Source organism: Phoxinus phoxinus, assembly GCF_949152265.1.
Source record: "Phoxinus phoxinus genome assembly, chromosome: 10".
NCBI lineage: Eukaryota > Metazoa > Chordata > Actinopteri > Cypriniformes > Leuciscidae > Phoxinus > Phoxinus phoxinus.
The window spans coordinates 33321754-33346964 of record NC_136885.1 but is presented as its reverse complement, the minus strand read 5'-3'; the positions used below and the strand labels follow the sequence as shown (position 1 = coordinate 33346964).

General features: G+C 38.1%; 1 protein-coding gene across 2 annotated transcripts; it reads left to right on the top strand.

Moving 5' to 3' along the window:
* Positions 1-2291: 2291 nt before the first annotated feature.
* Positions 2292-12751, top strand: ifnlr1 (interferon lambda receptor 1). Of its 2 annotated transcripts, none has more exons than XM_079626234.1 (7): positions 2292-2551; positions 4172-4292; positions 6995-7167; positions 7952-8118; positions 8278-8419; positions 9370-9494; positions 10805-12751. In XM_079626234.1, the coding sequence occupies exons 1-7, from the start codon at positions 2509-2511 to the stop codon at positions 11513-11515; spliced, it is 1482 nt and encodes a 493-aa protein (XP_079482360.1). In that variant the 5' UTR covers positions 2292-2508; the 3' UTR covers positions 11516-12751. The 2 variants fall into 2 exon arrangements, with proteins under 2 accessions (XP_079482360.1, XP_079482361.1); XM_079626235.1 differs by having other exon boundaries at positions 2385-2551; positions 10808-12745.
* The last annotated feature ends 12460 nt before the right edge of the window (positions 12752-25211 follow it).

Here is a 25211-nt window from a genome sequence, read left to right as displayed (position 1 = left end):
TGAGATTTATTTTGAAACCTCAGGTAATTTATGTACGTTGCCTGGAATTTGAATTTCTAATTGCACAGTTGCCTCAAATACTATCAGAGTGAATCCCACAAAACATGTGCAGATCATATTTCACCCCAAAACCAACCGGAAACTTGGTTGGTCGTTCACTCAAACGAACAGATTGTAATTCTGGTGCTGAATTACACACTTGACCTTTAGACGTGATGCTTTGCAAAACATAATTTCCATACGACACAGTTCCTCAATCATGATGAGACGTAACCCTGCGGAAGATCTGCCTCATTTCTTCTTGACATGAACGTCTCGGCCGAGATCAAGGCACACAATAATGTGTGGTGTTGGAGAGGCGTGAGGTGTGTTTGGCTGTGACTGTCGCAGTGTGTTGGAGGAGAGTCAGCGATGGCTTTCCTGAGGCTGAGGAGCTCAGATCTGTCGTCTCCACCGATGGCTGACTTCAAAGCTGAGATCTGAGTCAGGACACACTCGCTTTGAATCGTCTCAGTGACGGGAGTGGGAAGACGGTCCACACAGCCAGAAGATGAAACTCAAACGCACCTTCAGAACAGTCTGAAGTCAAAACAGAAATGAGCCAATCAGTGGATGTTTGGTACTGTATATATCGCCCTACACATACGTACAATATGCATGCGGATAAAGTTGAACATATATATATATTGCTGTGCAATAATACATCACATATACAGTAAGTGTCCAATGCACTTCAATTAAATCTGCAATTACAAACATGCAATAGTTATATTTGTCTCCTTTTATGGTTATTCATGGTGCAATATAAGCACACCTGTATGTCCTCATAACTCGTCACAAGAACGCTATAGTGGACACTGCAAGGTCGATCAGCTGTCCTTTCTGTCTCTCTGTGTCTCCGGCGTCTTACATTACAGACACTGCAGTTTATTGCTCTGTTCACATCTCAGTCCTCATGTCTCCTGCAGGACTATGGCATGTTCTCAGATGATCAGGGACCCTGGGCTTTCTCCTGCTGTTTTTGTCTGAGACAGTAGAAAGGTCTTTAAACTGCGAGTGTCTACGGACTGTTCCACAGGTACATGTGCAATAATTGTTTATGGTTCACTATACAAGCATGAAAAACATTCCACTAAAGAGCTTATTTGAATTTTACTAAATTATCTTTAAGATTTGGTATCCTGAAAAGTGGAACTGGGTTTGTTCAGTGCATCATATTTCCTGTTCTGTGTGTTTCTGTCTCATCACTGAGAGTGTCAGATTATTATACACTCACTGTCTGGATTTTAGCCGTTATCCTCACTATCTGTTTGAGATTACAGGTGCTTGTGCTTTTATGGAATAGCTTGCCGAAAATGTCCTTCTGTCTGACAGATCTCTGTGAAGTTGTGAGGAATCACATCTGTCTCTGTGACAGAACTCGACCCAAACAGCAAATTATACAAGATACATTCTACAGTGAAAATATATTTCAATGCTTTTGCGTTCTCTCACAATTATACAGTTGGGTAATTATATTGTATATAACTTGCGAGCATCAGGGAGCTATATGCAAGGTATTGAAATCACTTTTCACTTTCGTTTACTCTGTGTATATGGAGCGGCGGTACTGACCACACATTATACAAGATAAGATATTGTCAGTGACGCTCAATATCTATGCGCACCAAATCCTCCAACATCATCCTGTCAGTCATCTCTCCTGTGTGATAAGTGAAATATGATGTACTGTAAAGTAACCGACCACCACAGCAAGCCTGTCCCAGTTTAGGGGCTCCGTATATGATTTTTAATTTTCGGTGCCATTCTGAATTCAGATTTAGGCTTTGGGCACATATAGCATTTATACCTTCTAGGCATATATATATATATATATACTGATTGGCATGCAAATACATCTAATCCTAGACAAGTATTGCACAAAGGTCAGGATGATCAGAGAGCATGTATTACAGCATGTGCACCTTTTTGTGGGTTTAACTTTTGTTTACTTTTGTTTGTCAGTCACACATTCTGTAACACATGATGTCATGCTGTAAAATGATTGTGTTTTGTGTCATTACAGGTAATACAGAGCCTCACGTGCCAACTGAACCTCCCACATCCCGGCCCGAAGGTGCGCTTCCTTTCTCCCACACCTTTCTGAGAAGTGCTTAATTTCCAGTTTCACTTTTTCAGCTGTTAAAACCTGAAATTCTAGATGTGGTTATAGACGCCCCTTAATGGGTGGAGGCCAACAGCAGAAAACAGGAAGGCGCTGATAAGACGCTCCAAAGTTCACAGGCACACCTGAGGATGGGTAGATCTTTCTTCAGACCGGTTACAGAGCGCGTGAAGCAAGCGACTGGATCCAATGATGTCCCACCATAACACTCGATGTGATTTTTCTTGTTTGTGGAAATGACAATTATTGGAAGCGTCTCAAGGAAGTAATGAGAGGACTGTGTCTCTGACCACTGGATCTTTATTTGATGTTTCTCAATTGGAGATATTCTCACACGTCTGGATATGTGGCCTCTGAGAGCTGCCATGTTTCTGCTCTGTTGTGCTGGTGAGTAAAATAAAAAAAGGAGTCTAAAAATAACTTTTCTTTTTTCTTTTCTTTTTTTCTTTCTTTGCTGATTAAATTGAGAAAATGTATGGGCTGAATATATCTCTATATAAAAATAAATATATAAATAAATATTTATAAATATTTTTTACTGGCCACAAAACTGTATTTTCCATTTTATTTATTTAATATATATATATATATATATACATGTTTTATGTTTTAGTTATTTTATTTAATGATTTAATAATTATTTAGCAGTTTTTTCCTTGCACATTTGTAACAATTAGTGCAAGTTTTGATTTTGTTTATTTTTATTTTTATATATAATTTGAGGAATATTTTGCATGTGAGATGCATATCTAATTTCTTCACGTTACACATATTAATTGTACAGGTCTGTATTATTATTTTATTACAGAATTTTCTATGGAAGCTTGTTTCCGCCACAGAATAAAACAATAAAAAAATGTAATTGTTATGAAGTGAGAATTGTGAGATATAAACAAAGTCACACGAGTGACTCACAATTATCTTTCAAATTGTTTTATCCTGTGGCGGATACAAGCTTCCATATTTTTCCCTTTTTTTAATCAAACAGCGACATGCAGATTTGCTGTAATTTAAAGTTGTACCATTAAAATTACAGGTAATTAGCCATAATTTAAGATTACATTATTATGTTTGTAAATGCATTTTATAGTATTTTTACAGATTCAGATATCTGTGCAAAATGAGATTAAAGTAAAAATACATAAATCAGTATATTCGAAGAGTTTTTCTCATAATTAAAGGTCACTAAGCATTCATGCTCTTTGTTGTTGGGGTTTTTTCTCTCTTTTTGGGGGGTTTATTAGTACTATTTGAGCAGGCACAAAAGTAATTTAAAATCTGTAACTTGAGCTTCATTAGTGTTATATTTCGGTTTCTAATCAAACACCAGACCACTTGGCAAGTTTTATCTACCCATTAAAACCTATTTTTATTCATATTTCTGTGAGTGTTGCACCGTCTCTAGGAGTTACATGGGCTTTGTCGTTACATGGGCAACACTTTCTGCAAAAGCCATAAACCTGCTGGTATGTTTGGAGCTGTTCAGTTTTCCTTGAGGGAAACCAAAACGTGAAGAGATTATTCATCAAGGCTTATGATCGATGGAGAACTGAGCACAACTCTATATCATCATCTTGCTGTCAGATACTCATCAAACTCTGTCCTTCAATTGCTGAAAGTAGAAAAGGAAAGTTGAGGTTTAAAGGTTATATAGCATTATGCTACAATGTATTGATTCCAACAGCCTGAAGAACTGGAGCAGGTTTGTGGATGTAACTCAAAAAGATGTTGTTTCCTCTCCTGTTAGTGTGTGTGGAATGATTATTATGGGAGCTCATGCTGTGTATGTGTGTGTATGTGGGTGCTGGTGTTTGTTATGATGTGTGTTATAAATGGAAAACCTCCCCGAGGGAGAAAGTGTCCACTTTACTTTTAGACAAAAGACATTAAGTCTAGAACATCTTTTCTAGATGTTTATTCTATCATCACATGGAAGATGTTTGAGTTTGGACTCGAGACCTGTGCAACCATCTCACTTTTATTTTCTCGTCTCCTGTTTGTGTGTAGGTTGTTGGTGCTGTAGTCTGACGAAGGCTTATGTCAAGTCCAAGAACTTCTTCAGTGTTCTCCATTGGGAAGCTGTTGACATTCAAGGTCAAACGGTTCTCTACAGTGTTCAGTACAACCTGTGAGTGACAGAGCCATGCAGGGAAACCTGGCTGGACCTTTTCTTTTGCTTTTCCTTTGTCTTTTCTTTGCAAATGTGTCCAGTACAGATCTTTTTACAGTACAGATTTTACAACAGCATTTATTAGGGAAGTGCCCCGAAACCAAATATGTTCGTAAAGGAAAAAAATGCTTTTGCGTTCTCTCACAATTATATAGTTGGGTAATTATATATAACTTGCGAGCATCAGGGAGCAACTATCAATATGCGAGGTATTGAAATCACTTTTCACTTTCATTTACTCTGTGTATATGGAGCGGCGGTACTGACCACACATTATACAAGATAAGATATTGTCAGTGACGCTCAATATCTATGCGCACCAAATCCTCCAACATCATCCTGTCAGTCATCTCTCCTGTGTGATAAGTGAAATATGATGCACTGTAAAGTAACCGACCACCACAGCAAGCCTAACCATGTCCCTTTAGGGGCTCCGTATATGATTTTTAATTTTCGGTGCCATTCTGAATTCAGATTTAGGCTTTGGGCACATATAGCATTTATACCTTCTAGGCATGTTTGTATCGGTATGCATAAATGTATTATTACACTCTAAAAAATGCTGGGTTGTTTCAACCCAAATTTGGGTCAAATATGGACAAACCCAGCCGTTGGGTTACATTTTTCAATTTAAAATGTTAACCCAGCGGTTGGGTTTGTCCATATTTGACCCAAATTTGGGTTAAAACAACCCAGCATTTTTACAGTGTATATTAATGATTATATTATATATACAGTATCTTGACCAAAATTGCTGCACCTCTTGATGGAAATAAATGTTGTGATGTTATTTTCATCAAGAGGTGCATCAGTTTTTGCTCAAGATCTTGTATTGACAATGCAAGAGTCCAGCACTCTATAAAGTCTCCTCCAAAGACTTTCAATGAGTTGAAGCTCTGGATTCATGTGTGAAAATATGGACATGATGTGTCTTCCTACATGGTTGTTTAAGAAATGAAAAGCTATACACTTCATTAATTAGGGTTAGAAGAACCGTTGCCAAACATATAAGATGCTATAAACATAATAATCACTGCAATAGTGATCCAATCATAGACTCTTGAGCATTTGCTTATTTAAATCCAAACAGCGATCTTTTTTCTTTGGCTGGCAGTGTGTATACAGTATAACTGAAGTAAAGGTTTAGTTGGCCATGGGTTTAATTCCTTCCTATGAGTCCTTCTGTTTTCTGTGAATAACAGCACAGAGTGTCGAGCTCATGCCTTTGCTTTGGTGAAGGACACGCTGTGGTCACCCGGCTGTGAATCTCGTCTCCAGTTTGTGAACCGCAATTAGAAACGGAGCAGGAAGAAGCTTGCGTCTGCGAAACGTTGCGGGCCCTCTCTGGCCTTGGCACCCAATCTTTTGCACCAGTCACAGTTACGCTTGGCAGAGAAACTGATGGGGAAAAATAAATCTGATGGGAACGGAGGGAGCAGCAGTGCATGCTGGGAGGGTCAGTGAGGCTGACGGGATGAGAGACGAAAGCTTCAGAAGCTCCAGATAATCCCACGACTGTAATGCAGAGCTGCTCGCCGGCACACATCAGTCCAACCTCTTAACCTCTCGTTCTTCCTCTCATCCGGCCATCGCTCCATACAGGAGCTTTCAATACTCTTTCAACAAAAGTTCAACAAAAAGAGATTTTACACATTGGAAATGCGCAATTAAAATAATTGCATTGATTATGAGCATTGGAATTAGCGTCTATTGAATGAAGGGTTGTTCCAAAGATAATAAACATGCAGTATCAGATACTCCTTATTACACATTATATGACACATGCACACAGTATACAGGGTGTGTAATGTGTAGAATAGTTATTCTGGTTGGTCTGGTCAATTAAAATGTATTTAGCGGGGATGCCAATAAACAAAAACTGTGTTTAACGGCTGCTGATTCACTTACTTGGGTAACACTTTATTTCGACATTTTACTATAACTATAAGTAACTTTGCAACTACAAAGTATTAGTCGACTGTATGCTTAATATATGCTACCACTTTATTTTGATGGTCCCTGTAAGACTGGAAAAACTGGTTGAGGAACGACCACTCCTCGAGGACAAAGGACCTTGCTGGAAATGACCATTTGAACTCACCATTTGAGACAAAAGTCTCACCTAATCTATATTTCTTCCCCTCATCTTCCTATCACCAAAACACACACAAGAATATATATGGTTTAATGTGAATGATTATCATTGAGTATAATACATGTTTAGTATCATTTGAAATGTCTCGGGTGTCTCAAATGTCTCATTCCCAAAGAGTAAAACAAAAGGTAATAAGGTTTTTCCGAGTTTAGAGATAACTGACACACAAATGAAGGTTTTGGACACACAAATGACACACAAATGGTCTCCTATTCTCAGAAGGTGTAATTCCCGAAAACATACTGACTATTAGTAACTTGGCAACTAAAAGTCAACTTATTCTACTAAACCGAACACCTAACCCTAACCTGACAGTCTACAGTCTACTAATACTCTAATGAGAGTTAGTTGACATGTAGTTGCAAAGTTAGCAGAATGTCTAAAGTGGACTATCAAAATACAGTGTAACCCTTGCTTGTGTTGTCTGTTACATGCAGCACATCTTTCTTTAATGTTAATACATTCAGTGTTGTTGTTCTTTTGACTGATGTCTGTTCTCTTGCAGTTATGGGAATCCATATCGTCCAGTGACGTGGTGCCAGAACATCTCCGCTCCTGTTTGTGACCTGACTGATGTGATGAGTAATGTGTTGTCCTCTATGACCGTTAAATATCATTTCAGAATCACTGTCGGTGGACTCTGCATGGGGGACGTGAATTTTGATCCATTCCGGCAAAGTAAGAAATTATAATCTAGACTTTCAAGTCTAGTCAATTCACCTTCATTTATATAGCACTTTTAACAATATAGATGGTTTTGAAAGCTCCAGAATAACGGTATTTTCCAGCTAAAGTTAGTTTTGATTGATTCGCTTCCGTTGCAACGATCATTAGTTATTAACTTAGGGGCCGCTAACACGACACCGTTCTAACAGAAAACCCTTAATGCCACAGTGTCTGATGGCTCGAGAACGCAAACCATGAAATAGGTTCCAAAGTACAAGCCGTGAATAATGTATAATACAGAATTTTTTATCACTTCCGCATAGCCACGTGAACCAGAATTATCCCGACAACGTTTTATCTGTACAGAGGTGAAGGGAAGGGAAGTAGGCCTTCACAGGGGAGAGACTAGTGTAGACTTCAGGACTGCGTTGTCGTCATATCCAGGCGCAGGTCCTTCATCAGATCTGGATACGGCCTGGATCCGGCGGATTGCGGTAAACCTCGGGATAAACAGAGAGACTAATATTAGCGTAGACGCCATCCTTCTTATGATGTACCGAGTACATGAGGATTTATGGGATGTGTTCCTGGTTCCGGCTGACCTAATCTACTCTCATTTGAATTATATTTGTGATCATGTTTAGATCAGTAGTTCCCTGATGGATTTAATGCTCTGATTGACCTATTTATAACTATTAAAACTATTTATCTGTTTATCAAAACCATAATAAAAAGAAAAATTGCTTGATTTGCATGATGGTTTCTCAACATCACTGTTCTGTTTCACTCATTTTAGCCACATTGGCAGCACCACAGCTGTCAGTAGCGTCAAACAAAACTCATCTGAATGTGACGGTTTCCCCGCCGATGATCCCTTGGAATCGCTCCATTGAGACTGTCGCGTCCCGGGGAGGCGTCAAGTACACAGTTCATCTGACACATCCCAAGTCAGTGGATGGAAAGGTTATTATTCTTGATTCTCCTTCAGTCATATGCATCCAGTTCAATTGGGATTGCGTGCGTGCGTGTGTGTGTGTGTGTGTGTACGTGCGGGCGTGCGTGTCTACATTTATTGTCCCTTGACGTTTAACTACACGTCTTAAATGTGTCTTGTTTTTGAAGGTATTTGAGGACACGTCTCGCTCAGTGTTGATATGGCTTGTGGAAACAGACGTGCAGTACTGTGGTGATGTGGTTTACACACTCACACACCCCGCCTGGTCCAATCACAGTGAAAGCGCCTCCTTTTGTGTGGATGTCTCGGGTAATTGAACAGTTGTGCTTTGATTGATGTGTAGAAAACTACCTTCAGTTTTCAGTGTTTTATTATTTCCTTTCATTACTTTAACGGGGTCCAATAATGATATTTAACATGTTCAGCTTTCTTTAGTGTGTAATGTTGCTGTTTGAAGCATTTTAAAGAAAGTTGCGAAGCATAAAGTCATTCTCTATCAGTGTCACTGTTTCTGAACTCCCTGAAACGCCTCCATTGTAGTCTTGAGTTTTCTTCCGAACAATATTCCTCATTATAATAACTCCCGCCCAAGCCGTAGGCCTATGCAAAAAAAAAAAGTTCAATGATCGCAATGATGATTCGGGTTGATCAGTTTGTTCTTCTTGACTATCATTATCAGACTGTAGCTCAAACTGATATGGCAAAACATAGTTACAGTAATGTTTGCAGTGTCTCAGCCTCCAGAGTTGATGCTTTCTGGTTATGGCGTTACGTTTCTGACACGAGTGTTAGTGGTAGACCAATGACAACAGACTGACCAATCAGAGCAGACTGGGCGGGTTTTAAAGAAACTGAAACTAAAACAGATCGTTCAGACAGGAGGTGAAAACAGGTGCTGCAACAATGGAAATTATAAGAAAAATAAGTAGGTATTTTGAACATTAAATGATGTAAACATACAGTGAAAAAAATGATGAGCCCATAAATCAGCATAATTGGACCCCTTTAAATCCCAACTCAACATGCAATTGAATTATTTTATTTGTTTGTTTTTAATGTATGTATGTAGGCCTATGTATGTATTAATGAATTAGTTAATTTTATTTATGTTTTTAATGATCAGTTATATTTTAAAATGCAAAAAAAAATGATATCAAATGAGACAAATTGCTGAAAATAAATGAAACCCTAATATGTGCACTATTTACAGACTAAACTCTTTTCTATTTATATTCATCTGGAATCTCTGTGTCTTTCAGCTCCTAATTCCAGGTTTCATATATTAATGTGGCCCGGTCTGCTGGTTCTGCTGGTGTTGATCATTCTACCCATCACGCTCTGCCAGCTGTCTGTAAAGTCAAAGCGTCCGTTACCCAAAGTGCTGGTAAGCGATAGTGTCATATTCGCACTGTGAATTTCCTGGTTAACATACTTGGAATTGACTCCTTTACCATCTTTACTGGCAGTGAAAAGTCCTGTTTGACAAGAGCGCTGCGTTTCTCTTAAGCCTCCTGAAGGAATGTGTCTTATCTGCACATTGCTCTCGGCAGCACAAAATGAGTTTATCATGTCGATTACGGTTAGCCAGATCAGCAGCCGCAGATTTCCCTTAGAGCACTTCAGAGCTTTCATAGATTATTTACCCTGTTTTGGTATTTGAAGTATTATAAAAAGTCTTATTCATTCGTGATATGAAAATATAAATCATGCATGTTGATATTTGTTCAGTTAACTAGCTCAGCTTGGGTTTTTGTGTAACCTCATGTTGATTAATCAAGTCAATATTTGGCTTCATTGACAAACATCTTTGACTTTTAAACTTCCTTGTGGGCCGCTGCTCGTTTGATGAAACCATTCTCTTTCAAATACATGGAGAATCAATCTGACCGTACATAAGGCAGGGATTCAGCCGAATCCATTTGACCTACAATATTTACTTGAAATATCTTTGGAGTAAATACATCAATTATTTAACAACACATTTGCATGTTTACGGTTCTCTGATGTTGATGAATGGTCATGTGACATGCAGGTAAACAAATCAAATAGTTCATATTTATTTTTTATTAAGTGTTTCGATTAATTAAATTTGACATTTTTTTGGATTTAATAGATTTTTAGTAAGAGTTTAATTTAATTGCATAGTTTACCATTTTTAATTTAATTGTATATGTTTATGATTCAACTATACTTTTTAGTAAGGGTTTACTTTTTATGATTTAATTGATTTTTAGTAAATGTTTTATTTTGATTGTAAAATTAAAATAAAAGAGTCCTTTTAGAATAAATCAAAGTAAACAAAGTGAACCCTTACTAAAAAAAATCAGTCATTTTAAAAGAAAAACATTTTATTATTTAACTGATTTTTATTCACTTATTATTATTATTATTTTACTTTTTTATGATTTAAATGATTAGCTCTTCATCAACTCATGATTTTGGGAAATCGTTTTATAAGTGAATGAAGTGACCAAACGTTCTGATTGTATCTGATTGGCTTAATGACTTTAAACTAAGTATGAAAGAAACAACATGTAATTTGCATCCAATTCTGTTAAAACTGAGAGGGGGAAACTGAAACAAAAAAATTATTTTGGTATAGAACATATAAATTTCAATGAATAAATAGCTTCTTTTGAAACTACCCGCAGTAGACTAAATTATGATGCTTTTTCTCTTCTCTCTGTAAAACAGAAGCTGTCAAAGAACACCAGTCGTCCATTTTGTTCAAATCCCCGGGACGACATATCTAAAGTGGAAGTGTGGTCTGGATTATTTGGGAACTATGATCCACAGGCCATTTCTCCCTGGCAGAAGTCAGAGATCGTGGGTAATGTGAATCCTTATGCATCCCAGGCGCCCTACAGATGTCAACAGGACGTCCCGGTCCCTGACAGCGCAGGGTCTTCAGTGCATTACAGCTTCTGTTTGCCTGTCCAGAGCTTCAGAGAACCATCATCCGACGGCGGAGCAGATGAGACCAGCTCGGATTCGATTGGTCCGGAGCCCGTCCAGAGCATTTCCGACACTGAACTCTGCAGCGAGACCCTGGTGGTACCAGTTAGGCCCGCTAAAAATGGTGCGCTGCAGTTTCAGGACTGCTTATTTCAGTTTGCCGCTGATCCAAGTTCTCCAGCTGCGGATCAGGAATCAGAAGGTTTAACTGGAGAACAAGCGCCTTTACTAACTGACCTAGTTCAGAGTTGTAACTCATACCTGCCTGTACATGTTCCTCACGTGGTGACGTCAAACTACAGGCAGAACTGGGTGCCGGGGATTCCTCTGGAGGGAAAACAAGACCAGAGGACTTATATTCTGAGGACAGACGTAACTGAACCCGAGGAGGACTTCAGAGATGGAGAGGAGCCTAGAGTTGGTGTGGTTATTCTGGACAGATGGACGTGATTGTCTTTGTCTTGCAATTAACTGGCGGAGCGTCTTGCTCTTTAGTGCTCATCTGAGTAAGAGATGTTTCATCTAGAGGACAGAACATCTTCGGTTGGTTCTCTCCAGCTCGTTGCATAGATAGACAGTGTCCTGTCTAAAGCAAGTTTCACCGGCAACACTGAAGGGAATTTCAAAAGCAAGTGTTTTCAAACTGGTTGTGCACTTTGACTGAAACTAAGCTTATCTGTAGCATTGCCGTATTCACAAGTGTTATCCCGTTTCATTTCCCCACATGTCCGTGTTTAACTTATTAAATGAATGCATGATGCATGATTCATAATGCATGAGTCAAATTTGTAGGCAAACCTGAAATACATGGTGACTGTTTTGGCAGTATTTGTTGCGCTAAACTGAATAACGTGAAAGTCAGCATTAAATTCTGTTCAAAACCTGTTTAAGAGCGATACAGGATTATCAATGGCAACGTTTACTTATCCGTTTACATTCGAGTTGATGGCTCAACCAGACTGAAAAATCTTCATGTAAACAACTCAATGGATCAGAAATGGTGTTGACCTGAAATGATCCGATTAACTGGAAAAAATTAAGCATGTAAAACATATGAAATGGATTCAATACCTTGTGGTAATGTGTTTACATCATGAACGTGCATCTCATGTCTTGCGAAATGCTCATTGAACGAGACTGAATATTTACTAAATATTTGCTTTAAAGCTCTTGTGTCATGCATTTCTGCTTTCAGTCATCAAAGCAAAACATTTAACAATTACTTTGAAGGATTTGACTTAACTTTTAATCTGTTGCTCAATACAATCAATTACAGAGCTGTTCCGTAAAAGCACCTCTTAAACATAAAGCTGGAAATTTCCAGTCGTGAATTATATATTTGCATACCAGAGAAAAGTATCATGTTCCTTGGAGTTTGTGTGAAAGGCTTCATGGGGATTTCACAGTCAGCTACAGTATGAGGAAGTGCTGAAGTGTGTTCAGAGACAAAAGCTCTTTGTTATGGAGGAAACAAATGATGTCACTGCAGTAATTCAGTCAATTTGGGTTTGTTGTGGAGAAGAAAATCTAATAGTCAAAATCTTCAGCTAATCCTACAGCAAGTTTTGCAGATGTTTGTCCCCCAAACATGTCACTGTTATATTATCTACTGTACTGTCCATCTTGTGTCAGACATTTGACTATAGTGTATTGATTTTATTGGTTCAGTAAAGTTGTCTAAATGTCTATCTTGTCACTTTATTCTTTGTTGAGTCGTTATCAGTACAGTTTATTGATGTTCAACTGTAAATTCTGGTATTGTAAACTGCTTTTGCACGAAACTCGTCACCTGTTTCGCAGGTTTAAACATTTAAAGACTGTACAGAGAGCAAACATTGCAAAGGTCAGAGTCATTTTTCTTTCCACGGTCATAAACCGTTCACAGTGATAATACATGAGTTGATGATTGTCTAAAGGTGCCACGCTTTTTCTGCTCTTGCTTGACAAATAAGGGCGAAACTCACAAAACAGGTCACAATTCACCCCAAAATAAAAAATAAAAAAAATAAATAAAAAAAAATTTGAAAAGTAAAATTTGAAAAGTTGGGTCCAACTTAAGTTCAGGCTATTGCAGTGTTAATTCCCCTCCTGATCCACAGCATTCTTTCTTCTGCAACTTCATATTTATCACGTCTACTCTGTTCCCCGCCTCTATTGTCTGCCTTCGGGTTCGAACTTGAGCGGAGCTAACTGGTAGATTGCCATATCCGGTCGGCAAAACAGCAAAAATGTCCTTCTTGCAAAGGAACGATTCGAGCGAACGAATCTTTCATTGTAGTGCCCAAAGCCGTTTCAAACAATTGATGTTCATCTATAGCCATCCACTAATGACTAATATCATCTCGCCTCTGGCCCGCCTACATCAGATAACCGATGTGATTGGTGCAGCTCAGATAGAGGGGCATTTTTAATGAGCATTATTACTCGACACCAGAGTGAACTCACTGAGCAAATTCAAATTGTGCTCTCGCGAGAACTCTGGATTTCCAGGGTAACAGCTCTCAGTCAATAAATGGGAAAACAAAGTAACTTCAGTGCTTATTTGAAAAAGTAACTGATATTTTGTTGGACATTTAGAAGTAATGTGTTACTTAAATACAGTAGTTACTTGAAAAGAAGTAATCTGATTATAATGCGTTTCCCCCCCAACACTGGCGACCAGTGCATCGAGAGCACACACACACACACGGTTTGTTTGCGCATCAGTAATAACAGACTTACTGGTACGTCCTGATTTTGCCGAGTTATGCCTTCTGTACACCTAAAGACTTTGAAAAGATTTAGAAAAGACTTTATAAGATTATCAGCTCACATCTAAAGACTTGGTTTCACAGACTCACAGTCTCAGACTAAAGATTTTACAAACACTGAATCTTGTAGTGACACTATTTACAAGACTACAACAATTTTTTCCCTCCATTAAAATAGGCATTTTTATGCATATTTTTTGTTTGATGAGTAAAAATATGTTAATTTATATTGTTTAATTACAATAAATCACTTTCTTTTCCTGGAATGAAAAAAATCAAATTAGACATTGTTATGTGAACATCTCTTAATAAAGAGTTGACTAGCCTATTTAATGGGATGACCTAACTTTTTCACATGACTGTATATGGGGGTTATGAATCTATATCATTATATGATGAGAACAATAGTTTGAACTAAATGTCTTGAAAGGGTATACTTTTAAATGCAGGCATGTCGATGGCTTCGGCAATATCGGTCCACTTCTTTTCTTTTTCCACTCTGTCGTGGTATAAATGGCAGTTTACATAAAAAAGACACGGCTGCTCTGCCCTACCCGATCACACCAAATGCGTCTATATAGCACGCAGTGTGTTTATCGTGTAATATATACGCGAAAATTAGTTTTTACGTGCATAGTATACGCATGGATAGCACATTGGGAAGGTTTAGGGTGGGGTGCGTGTGTATTATACGCTTGGGTAGGATTAGTGGTGTGGGGTGCGTGTGTATATCACGCAATTTGTGCGTATCATATGCACGCGCAAAACTGCGTATCATATCCACGTAAAAACTCATTGTCGCGTATAAATTGCACGATAAACACACTGCGTGCTATAGAGACGCATTTGCGTGCTCGACAAGGCGCTCCTCTTTATCCACGGTCCATTTTCGCCTACTTGGCGCCATTGGCGCTCGTTGTGTTTCCACGTCCGTTGACATGTTTCTTTGTTGTGACTGATGGCTTCCTGTTTCCGGTTTTCTGAGAACAAATGTATTGGTTGTTGATTGTTTTACGTCACTATGACAACGCTAGGACTTGCGATAATATCAAACATGTTTGATATGAAAGACTAGAGAAAGACTGGCATTAATCGGGTCGCCGACTGCAGATTATCCCCTCACATTTAACGATCGAGACGACGGGAGCGCGCCGAGACTCCAGTAAGATTCCTAAAAACTGCCAGTCTTTAGTCTGGGACTGTTAAAATCCTTTGGTGTACGCCCAGCATTAGACGTGTTCCTCGGTCAACATTCCTATCCAAATATTTAGTCCTATCCCTACCCTTAAACCTAACCCTGCTCATACGTAACAGGGAACTGATTGGTGACTAACACTGGTGAAGTACCCAAACCTGATTGTAAACCTATAAACTTGACAGAAACTGTAAACTTGTCCCTAAAACCTGATTGGTTGATTGGAATGTTGTTCAGGAACAGGAACATGTTGTACTTTGTGTAATCCGGTTCTGCTTACTATACAATTTCTGTACGTCACAGCAATCATCTAGCCTGGGAAAACCCAGACCACTCTCAGTTGTAACTGAGTTAGGGTCTGGCAAAGCTCCATAGACAATTCATTTCCACAGGGGCGTCACCAACGGACGTCGCTCAAATGGCTCTGGGCGCAATTGGATAGATCTAAAACCAATCAGAGCGACGGAGAAACATCTGAGACTCTCAGCAATTCTCTGTGTTTTTCAGGAAGATGTAGCAATGGCTTCTGACGACTTTTGCCGTTTTTGTAAATGACAATTTTAAATCGCTTGAAACAGATGCGATAGCTGATTCGAACGAGTGATGTTCCACGGCGGCATCCATCTCTGTAATGTACAAAATCTGCGTCACTGTCGCTGCTCTGTCGTTATCGTGTAAAGTCCACCCCAACGTTTCTGATTGGTGCCGCAATTTCGACGGATTGGAAATGGGTTTCAACGGGCTCTTTGCCAGACCCACTTGCAGAGCAAATCTAAATTTGCCGGAAGTGGTCTGGGTTTTCCCAGACTAGCAATCATCTTTACCTTCATTGCAATCCTCATCCATCAAAATGTTACTAGTGAGACGCTGGTTTGCTTTATCCAGCCGAGCAACACAGTTTGCTTATAATCCGGCCATAAAGCGATGGGATGTTTTCTGCACATTAGCACTGTTTTGGACTGATTGTTTAAATTAATTTGCTTACTGGGTCATTGGACTGGAAAGTTTCCCGGAGTCCAGCGGCTTAAAATGATCTGATCGGACACAGAGAAGTGAAATTCGTGTTAAAGGGTCAAAATAGAAATGTAGATGCAAAATCCCAAATCATCTAACTGTCTGACGTAAAATATGTTGATGCAATCTCTGCTTTAGGAATGAATTTGCATTATTTGCTTTAACGGAATATTTGTATGTTTGCAACTTTGACAGCCCTAATATACCATGTATGGTATGTTTTATTTTTATTAACAAAATTGATTATTTTTGTGGGGTCATCTAAAGCCATTGCACTGTGACATTGTTCACAGCAATTAAGCACATTTGTATTATATAATGTCTCAATATATTGTATTTTTAATTCTTATTCTTATTATAGATTCTTATACATTTTTATATTGTTTGTTTTACCTATTCTCTTGTACAGCACTTTGTGATTTTATCTGTGAAAAGCGCTTTATAAATAAACTTACTTATTATTATAATGCAGTCATTTTGCATGTTTGTAATGCATGTCAATGCAAAAAGTGTTTTTGATAAAGAACATATGCTTTCTTTCTTTTGAAGCTGGAATAAAATATAACATGTTTTATGGGTTTCATGAGATTCAACCATACACTTTTTTTGTAAACAAGATCTACACATGCAATGTCATTGTAAAGTTCTCGATTTTCTTTAATGATGTTAAAGATCTCTCATCAGTTCATTATCTTCAGTGTCTCTTATAACGAGGCATAATTAATTCAGATCTGTTCCAGTGCTGACAATTTATTTGGTTCAATAGATCTCCTTTTTATTCCAAACGAAATGCACTCATTAGATATATTTTTGGATTTTCATAGCTTATTATGAAGTTAGTGCTTGTTAATTAGTTAATGTGCGTAATCCGGTTCAGTTCATTAATTGTGAAGGGGTTTGTATTTTGCATTCTGACTCATTTTGTGCTGGCTTGAGACAGGTAATTAACTTAATGTGTGTTTAATGAGCAATAATTAAATCATAGAACAGGTGAATCACCCCATAAGTTTGTTTTTCTTAACAGCCCTGTTAAGTTTGGGATGTTAATTTTTTGGGTTGGTGTAGGTTAGTAACTTTTAAAGTCGGCATGAAATGGAAGTTGCAATCAATTTTCTTCCCTATTGTGACATATGCCTGAATGAAATGGCAACCTGTCAATCACATGAGATCAACCAATAGCAAACCATCCAATCAATTCCCTATGAACAAAAAATCAAGTCCTGCCCATAGACTGAAATACTGAAATGGCTCCTCGAACAAGATCAAATGTAGGGCAAAACCCAAGGGGGTAATCCATCCACCGGAAACTGAAGCCTCCCCGGGGGCCGCCATTGTTGCAGAGCATCACCTGCTGTTAGGATTACATTGACTTCCATTCATTTTGGCGTCACTTTGACAGCGAATAACTTTAAATCTGAGGCGTTTAAAGACTCCATTTGTCCATTATTTATTTCTAAAGAAACACGACAATGTATAAAAGGCACCATTACTTTGTATCTTACGTTATGGCCCCGTAGAAGCAGTTTTTTGTAAAAATAGGCTAACTATTGCGTCATAACCACGCGACTCTCTGTCGCACAGTAGAGAAATTACCGTATAGACAGGCGGAGAAGCTCACAAGCAATCTTTTACTGTCTATGAGGCAATCGGGGGGACATGGAGGCATAAAGTCAAGGGAGAAGCCCATAGAATCCATAAAAGAATCCATAAAAGCAACTGGACAAAAATATTTCAACAACATTTTTGAGGAATTGGAAATACTTCGGTATGTGGCAAGTGAATACATATGAAGTAACATTTAACCACACATAATTTATCTACTTCATTAAATAATAAAGTATGGGTAACGGGGTATACGGGGGATGGGGAAAATATCAGGAAATTTGTGGTTATATTCGGCGACCATTAACCATGCCATTAACGTTATACAACATCATGTGCATCAAGTAATCATGTTAATTATGTGCCCAGCAAGCATGTTATCTTCAATGCCTAATTTCACCGTGCTTAAATTATATTTAAAATATGCACTCCCTGGGCGGTTAAATAAAATGACTCTTACATTCGACTTACATTAGCTGTTTAAAGGGGTGGTAAAATGCCATTTTCACAAGATGTAAAATAAATCTCTGATGTCCCCAGAATGTGTGTGTGTGAAGTTTTAGCACAAAATACCCCACAAAAATTTGTATATAGCATGTTAAAGCTGTCACTTTGTGAGTGTTTGCAAAAACGCACCGTTTGGTGCCTGGCCATTTAAATGCAATGAGCTGCTGCAGAGGGTGGGGTTTCAAGAGCTTGTGTGTGTTAGCAGCTGCGATTACCTCACGCAGACACACTAAAGTGACAGAAACTGTTCTGCCTTTAATGTTAAAACGGAGTCAGACAAAGATGGAGAGACTCAAGAAGAAGTGACAACATGTAGAAGCAACAGGACGTCTCTGAATGGTTAGTTGATGAATTTATGTGGCTGATGTGGAGTTAACTATCTTCAATTAGCATATTCTGTCATGGTAATCTATAACTCGCTCGTATAGGAACTGTTGTGAGATGCACACAGAGTGACTTTCTATTGCATGTGAAAAGATGGATGCTAAAGTTTGAGCTGACTCACAAATGTACTCGACTACAACAACTCTTCCTCTTCTCAACATGGACTGTGTGTTCAGGGGGCGGGGCTTATGTACATTTTAGGGTTGGTGATGTCAGGAATGTCGAATGTCGAGGAATGTCGTGTAGTCCCTACCAGCCGTTTGTTGTAGTCCTTTTCTTTAAAAGCAAATATCTTCCTTTACTTTGAACTTTGAGTGTTGTAACTTTGCAGATGTTGTTTATGCTCAAACAGCAACATTACACACTAACTACAGTTAGAAAAGTCACATCATAGTCAACCACCCCTTTAAGTTTAATTACTAATGTTAACTAGTATTTAGTTTGCAATAATTAGCCTGTGCCTAATATGTTATCTCCTTACCTATTGGGTATGAATTCATATCACAAGGTCTTGAATATCATTCTACATAACTTTTTAATATTATGCATTAACTTACACTCTAAAAAATGCTGGGTTGTTTCAACCCAATTTTGGGTCAAATATGGACAAACCCAAACGTTAGGTTAAAAATGTAATTTAAAAATGTAACCCAACGGCTGGGTTTGTCCATATTTGACCCAAAATTGGGTTGAAACCACCCAGCATTTTTTAGAGTGTAATATGGCGTACTGTCATTACATTTTAAAATAAATAAATACTATGCAAAATTACAAAATACTTAATCAGAATATTTACCAAAAGTTGCTCCTGCTCGCCGGCTCTGCAAGATTAGGTGATTCAGATTTCTCTCGGCACATCTACTAGAAGACTGACAGCTGTCAGACACGTTGCTCACGTCACATCTACGTCATCAAGCTCAGTTTGAGGCTGCGCAGTTCGCCTGGCGATCAGGAAGTGAGTGCTTCAAATGGGCTTCACTTTTCTCTGTTGAAATCTATGGGGTCACTGTGTCCATCTTATACTGTCTATGGGCAGGACTTGATTTTTTGTTCATGGGGAATTGATTGGATGGTTGTGATAGTTTGCTATTGGTTGATCTCATGTGATTGACAGGTTGCCAGTAAACGTCATCCGAGGCGAGAAGAGATGAGCTGCAAGAGGGGGGGGAAGTTATTTTTATTCAAGATTACGAGGCACATGATTTTTTTTTTTATATATATATATATATAAATAAAATAAAATAATTTCTGCAATACTGCACAGCGTTCGTGGCTCGACTACTCGAGACTGTTTTCCAAGATGGCTCCTGCCTGCCTGTATACGCGTAATGTACTGTCTTTATAAAGTATCTTCTTATTAAACTGTCTGTACACTTACAAAGTTTTCAATGCTTCAGTTTGCATGTAGGGACCCTCATTATGCTACCGTGTTAGTGTGAGGCTATTTTGAGTATTAACTAGCGATTTACTTTTACCTATTATATGCCCCATATACTAGCGTTATAAGCTAATCAGTTTTTAGAGATAAAACGCTTTACATTCGATTATCATGAAAACGCATCCCAGAGATCGATCGACTCGGTAACCATGTGTTACTGTAATTACCCCTAGGTTCATTTTTCACCGGAATTGTCTTTTAAGGCATTTTAAGTGTGACTTTTTGAGACGCCTTTTCTAAGGCAGCACCACATTACTATGACAAACTCTGTAAATATAGGCAAATTTCTTCAATCAGGTTGAATGTCACAAAACTGAGACATTTTTCATCTTAAAAGCAAACAATAAAGAAAACAGAACCGAACCTTCTTAATGATTCTAGAAAATAGACTTCACTGTCTTTAGCAAAATATAATTTATTTATTTATTTTTAATCTTTTGATCTTGGTCGGCCCGGACGTGTTTTCAGAGATTCATCCAGAGATTTCTTTATCAGACACATGAGATGGACACTGCCTTGAACACTGATCCTATCTGACAGACAGATCTGATATGACCGGAGAATGATCTTTCCAAAGAACGTCAGTCCATTGTAAAGAGCAGTGCATTGTGGGCATTAATGTGTGATCAGTGAATAAAACATTCACTGCTCACAGGTGTGTAAAAGAGAGGTGAAAGAAAGGTGTGTGTGTGTGTGTGTGTGTGTGTGTGTGTGTGTGTGTGTGTGTGTGTGTGTGTGTGTGTGTGTGTGTGTGTGTGTGTGTCAGAGGAGGATGATTTCACCGATGGTATACAGCAAAAGTACAGCATATATGACTGTAGTGTACTCATCTTTAATATGGTGGACATTGGAAACTTGAATGTTTTATTCATCTAATAGAGATCTGTAAGAATGGCCATGACACTGATTATTTCCCAGCTCTATGAGTGATGTTCTTTGTCCGGTGTACTCACGTGAAAAATGTCTGCGTCTCATGAATAAGCGAGTAGTAACAGATGCCGTCTCCTCCTGCACTGTGAAACACATTTAATTAGCATGTGGGCAGATTTGCTTTCTCTCTCTCCCGTGCACCCTTTCGCTATATCGCCAAACAGCTTGATAGATGCAACGTTCGAGTTAATTGGATGCACACACACACTCACACACACATTTTTGCATATTAATGTGATCTTTATGACTTGCTGTTTAAAAGGGAAAAAAGAAAACTGCTGCATGCAAAAATGAAAATGTCATTATTTCCTCAACCTCATGTTGATCCAGACCTGTGTGCTGTTTTCCCCGAGTAGAACACAGGAGAATTGGTGTAGGCCAACACCAGCTTATTGAACTGCACACAAAAAAAGGACACAAAAAAATATAAAAGTCGTTTGTTTGACTCTATGCACAATATCCCAAGTCTTTGTTGAAGTCATGTGATGCTTTGTGTGAGAAACAGATCTTTCCCTCCACTAAAGCTTTCACATGTGTTGCATTTCAAAAGTACTGCAACAATACACCAGATTTGATTGCATGCTTTGCAACCTAGATTGTTATCAAATAAACAGGGTTATTATTGTTAACTAAAACTAAAACCACAAAAAAAAAATCTTTAGGCGACTTGAAATGAAATATATTTTTAATAAAAAATCTAAAACTAAAAAATATTGTAATTAAAAAACTAATAAAAATAACAATACTAAAACTTTTTAATTAAATTTAAAACAGAAAAAATATATATATATATATAAACAAAAACACTAATGGCGCTTTTCCACTGCATGGTACGGTTCGACTCGGCGCGGAACGGTTCGGCTCGCTTCGCTTTTCCACTGCGTGGCACGACTCGACTCGGTACGGCACGGCACGGTTCGGTTCGCTTTAGCTCGGTTGCTTTTCCACTGCAGTTAGTACCGCTTCAAAGTGGGTGGGACTGATCGTTAATAGTTGTAGGTCCGGTGGTAGCCGTGTGCGGCTAAGAGCTGTGCTACTTCCGCTCCTCGGTAACCAACGAGAGGAACGTCTGCACCTCGTCCACTGACCACGATTCAGCCATTTCTTGTTTGATTTTTTTTTACTTTTTTGTCAAGTAAATACTCTAAAAACAGGTGCTACCGCGTTGGTTGTTGTCTGGCTATTTAAATCTAGCGGGTTTAGTGTCTCGTTTTGCAAATACAATGACACTGAAGTGACGATTCTGTCTGACCCATCAGTAATCTGCAGTGTTTTCACGTCACATTATAGTATTGGTACGGTATGGAATCAAAAATCAAAATCAAACAAGAAATGGCTGAATCGTGGTCAGTGGACCATTCCATCTGACAGCTTTCAGAGGTGTGGTTCAGAGGTGTGTCAGAACATTGCTATATTGCCTTTGATGGTTTAGGTTTATTGATTTGATTGATGAAAAAACAGAGAAACTCACATGTACACACAATTGTTAGTTCAAATGTGGGTGCAAAAAATCCATTAAAACTCTAGCAGAGGTTTGTCAGAGCGTTGCCATTGTGCTATTGCCTTGTGGGCAAGTGCGAAATGTTAAATAAAGCAACGTGGTAAAAAGATGAAAATTACTTGATTTTACTTTCAATTCCTTTTACATTCTCCAAGGTATTAACATTTTTCATAACTCCATGTAGGACGTTTCTGTACATAAATGTAAGCACTGTGGCAGTAGTAATGCAATATTTAGAAAATGTACTCTTGTACTCTTGATACTTTTAAAAACAAGTACTTCAGTACTTTTACTTGAGTAGACATCTGACTGTAGTACTTTTACTTGAGTAGACATCTGACTGTAGTACTTTTACTTGAGTAGACATCTGACTGTAGTACTTTTACTTGAGTAGACATCTGACTGTAGTACTTTTACTTGAGTAGACATCTGACTGTAGTACTTTTACTTGAGTAGACATCTGACTGTAGTACTTTTACTTGAGTAGACATCTGACTGTAGTACTTTTACTTGAGTAGACATCTGACTGTAGTACTTTTACTTGAGTAGACATCTGACTGTAGTACTTTTACTTGTACTTGAGTAAAATTTAGCAAGGGGTATCTGTACTTTTACTCAAGTAATGAAGCTGTGTACTGTGTCCGCCTCTGGAGATCTCTGGGTTCGGGCCAAATTCAGAGATCTGAGCCCTTCCCTCGGAGTTGGACAGCACGCGAAATACGCATAACCTTATCTGTATATACAGTAAGCATGAACTCGTGAATTTTGTCACATGACGACTTTAATGCTGCTTTTATGTTTGTTTTTATTGTGTTTGTTTTTGCCCTTGACAGTTATTGTGGCATGTTTGAAACCACAGAAGGATTAGTAAATAAAGTCAGTGCTTACATTTTTTTGTTAAACTAATGTCAGTGTGATTTTGTGTATCAGCGGCAGGCCGTATTATCAGACACAGTCAGACATTCGAATCAAGCGTCTCTCAACAGGACAGGTCTGAGTGCATGTGTTTCGGCCTGTGCAGGCCTGCGGGAATGCTTGCATTTGTCACAATGGAAGCAGACAAAGCTCGCCTGCTGTTGTTCTATTCGTGCCGTTTATTCTTAGTCTCAATGTCACATATGAAACTGTAGAAGTGGCCAGGCTCCTCCTCACCGCATTGTTTACTGTGGTATTTGAGCGGCAGGTGTGGTAATAAATGCTTATAAATAACCTTGCCACACAAAGCCCTCCCTCAACATTACCTGAGTCACGTACACTCAAACACAACTGTGGATAGTGTTGGGGTAACGCATTTGGAGTTAAGAAGGGGGAAAAGTAAGGCAAAAGTATACAGTAGCGCATTACTTTAAAGTAACACAATAAGTTACCTTTTTAGGGAGTAACGCAATATTGTAATGCATTACTTTTAAAAGAAACTTTCCCCAGCACTGGTTGTGAACGGCAGCATCTGGTCGCCGTCATGCATGTGACACTCGTTACATGACAACTATAAAGTCAAAGGTCCATGAGATGCATTTATAGCCGTTGTAAAATGCAGCATTTATGACAGGCTTGTGATGTTCCTCATTTGAAAGTTCATTTTGGGTTATTTTTTTTTATTTTTAAAATGTTAAATTTAGCTATGCTAAATTATTTCATGTAAATGTGCTTTTTGTATTATTTATATACAATTACAGTATTTATTCATATTTTGAATTAGCTTTCATTTTTGTATTCTTAGGTTTTTTTATGTTTTTGTCCGTTTTTAGTAGTTTTGTTTTTATTTTGGTTTTAGTTTTAGTAATTTCAATACTTCAACATAAACATATTTTATTTCAGTTAGTTGAACGTAATAATATTTATATTGAATGTTATGTCAGATTTATTTAAAAAGTGTTTGTTTTAGTTAAAATAACAACACTGTGACATATATTAAAACACTAATTTGATGTCGCTTGACAGTCTCACATTAATGAACTTTTGGTAACACTTTATTTTACAGTCTTTGTTATATGTTACATTAATTTTCTGAATAGTAATGACAGTAAATTATGCATACATGCAACCAACCCTAAACCAAACCCTAACCCTAATTAGATAGTAAGTACAAGTTGTTAATTAATATTACTGAGTACTTAAATGTTACATGTATATATAGTTACACTGTAACATTGACAACTTAAAATAAAGTAACCAAACTTTTGAACTAATAAACTTTAAATAATTAGTATTCATACAGTGTGAACGCTGGTGTGTTTTACCATATAGTTTTTAATAACTAATAATATTTAAGCAATAATCCACTCAATGCTGTGCTTTATAATGATTTTAACACGGTTAAGGCATTCCACGTCATGCTTTATGTTGCGCTTTCATTTATTTGGAGATGTTTCATTCAAGTGTCCACTTTGCCTTAGAAGTCAGTTAGAAGAATAAAAAATAGCTACAAATGAGTCAAAAACTGCCAAGTAGAAATTTGGTGTTGGGATGTTGAGATCTTTGATTGCAGTCTTGCACTGTATCTTGAGCACAGTTTGAGAGGTTTGAATCATTATTGAGATATGTGGATTTGTGGTCATTTCTAAATCAAGTGATGATGCGATCGCTGAGATCTCGATGCATTGTTTCCATAGATCTCTTTTCCCACAGCTCCTCTATCCCACAATGCATTGTCCCGTTGTGTCATTCCAGGTCTTCTGTCTTTTGATCTCACTGTAAGTCTATCTGGATGCTTTGAATTGATCAGTGGTCTTGCTGTGGGTCTATATTTACCACCTTGAGGAGGAGGAGTGAGTGTGTGTGTGTGTGTGTGTGTGTGTGTGCTGCTGGAGGTCATCCTCACCCGC